The sequence below is a fragment of the Priapulus caudatus genome, unplaced genomic scaffold, assembly GCF_000485595.1.
Source record: "Priapulus caudatus unplaced genomic scaffold, Priapulus_caudatus-5.0.1 Scaffold1196, whole genome shotgun sequence".
Classification (NCBI taxonomy): Eukaryota; Metazoa; Priapulida; class Priapulimorpha; order Priapulimorphida; family Priapulidae; genus Priapulus; species Priapulus caudatus.
Genome location: NW_014578257.1, coordinates 84951 through 86770, shown reverse-complemented (window position 1 = coordinate 86770; position 1820 = coordinate 84951). Strand labels below are relative to the sequence as shown.

The 1820-nt window shown below is 40.7% G+C and overlaps 1 protein-coding gene across 1 annotated transcript in view; it reads left to right on the top strand.

Moving 5' to 3' along the window:
• Positions 1 to 389: 389 nt before the first annotated feature.
• Positions 390 to 1820, top strand: part of LOC106815769 (CD209 antigen-like protein A) — a 3166-nt gene continuing 1735 nt past the window's right edge. The window contains exons 1-2 of the mRNA XM_014820275.1: positions 390 to 552; positions 907 to 1154. Coding sequence (XP_014675761.1) covers positions 390 to 552; positions 907 to 1154 — 411 coding nt within the window. The remainder of the gene's footprint in view (positions 553 to 906; positions 1155 to 1820) is intronic.

Here is a 1820-nt window from a genome sequence, read left to right as displayed (position 1 = left end):
CGGCGTCATCATATAATATATTATCATGTATATATATGATGTGCCTGAATCGACAGCAGCACAGTGTAGGCCCGCTTGTTGCTGACATTCCACGGTCATCTTTGTCTCTCTCCTGACGGATATCTAACGAGCTCATCCATACTATCACAGGAAAATTATCAAAAACAGGCGTCAACATTTGTAATATGCGCACAATGACCGGTAGCTTCAGGAGTTTGCTCTTACTGCGTGATCTAAAGATCATCAGTGAGTTAAAATCTCACGTTACTTGCGTCGCGTTTATTATTTTATTATGCACGACAAGCGGTACAAACGCAGCAAGATATCAACTCCAATTAAAGGGAGAAGCCGTGAGAGGTTGTCTTCTTGAGGCGATGATGGTCAGAAGGATGCCTCAGTGTGCATTCTTTTGCGACCGCACCCCGGGCTGCACCAGTTATAACATAGAGAACACCGCGGAAACCCATAAACAGTGTGAGTTGAGTGCCTACGCAGACACTGACGTCGGCGCTGCAATTGTCACCGATAACAACTACGACTTCTATACGAAAGGTTAGTAATCATATTTCTGTAATTATTTTTAGGTGTGTGAGTGAACGGTCTCAGGAATTAAAAGGTCACCGTAGCTCTACTAAATTAACTCAACTCAACAAAAGTAACCTCAACTAAATTAAATTGTTTGGTTTCATCTCTATGAATTATAAACTATTAAACTGCATTTGTAATTTTTATTTTATTTTATATTTATTTGCCATTTTTGCTGCGTTGATTTTAAATAACGGTATCGGTTACCTCCGGACAATTACACCCAACCAGTTACATCCGAATAATTACCGCCATCCGGGGACAATCACTCCCGTACACTTACTCCCTGAGCAATCACTAACATCGGTAACCATGTTTCAGTAAACAGCGGACTATGCCCTGCAGACTTCGTGGAATTCCGTGGAAATTGTTACTACATTGAGACACTCAACACGAAGACTTGGCTAGAGGCACGTGACCACTGCATCAGCATGGGAGCCGACCTCGTCAGTCTGGAATCACCGGGAGAAACCGATTTTTTGACGCCTCAACTTTACGCAATCTGGTGGACCGGTGGCAACGACATCGCAGTGGACACGCAGTGGGTGTGGGTTGCTACAGGAAGACAGGTAGACATCTGTGCACCTATCCCATGGTTTCCTGGAGAACCTAGTAATCATGATTTAGAAATCTACATGTATGCAACGAACAATTATCGGTTAGGTGATTCTCGGATAATATATCGATCCAATTACGTCTGTGAGAAATTGCCATGAATCACATCTAGGCATCTGTTGTTATTTGTGGTTGTTATTTATTTATTCATTTGTTGTTGTTGTTTATTTTAGGTACGCGTGTTGTAATTTCGTAAGGGTGCCCGCCATATGCGGTATTTAATTTACGCGTTATTATCGTTCATTCATTTAGTTTATTCATTGTATTCTATTTATTTATTGATTTACTTACAGATGTGTTTTATTATAAAAAATGTTTTGTTTTATTCATTCATTTTAATCGGTTATGCCTATTTTTGTTTTATGAAATTTTCTATTTACATATTTATTCAAGTAATTAGTGACTTATTGTAAAAAAAAAAATAGGGGAATGGAGTGTGTGTGAATGTGTGTGTGTGTGTGTGTGTGTGTGTGTGTGTGTGTGTGTGTGTGTGTGTGTGTGTGTGTGTGTGTGTGTGTGTGTGTGTGTGTGTGTGTGTGTAGTGAGAGTAGAGTAGTGGTAGTGAGGTAGGAAGGAAGGAGGAGGGAGGGAGGGAGGAGGAAGAAGAGAGAGAGGAGAGG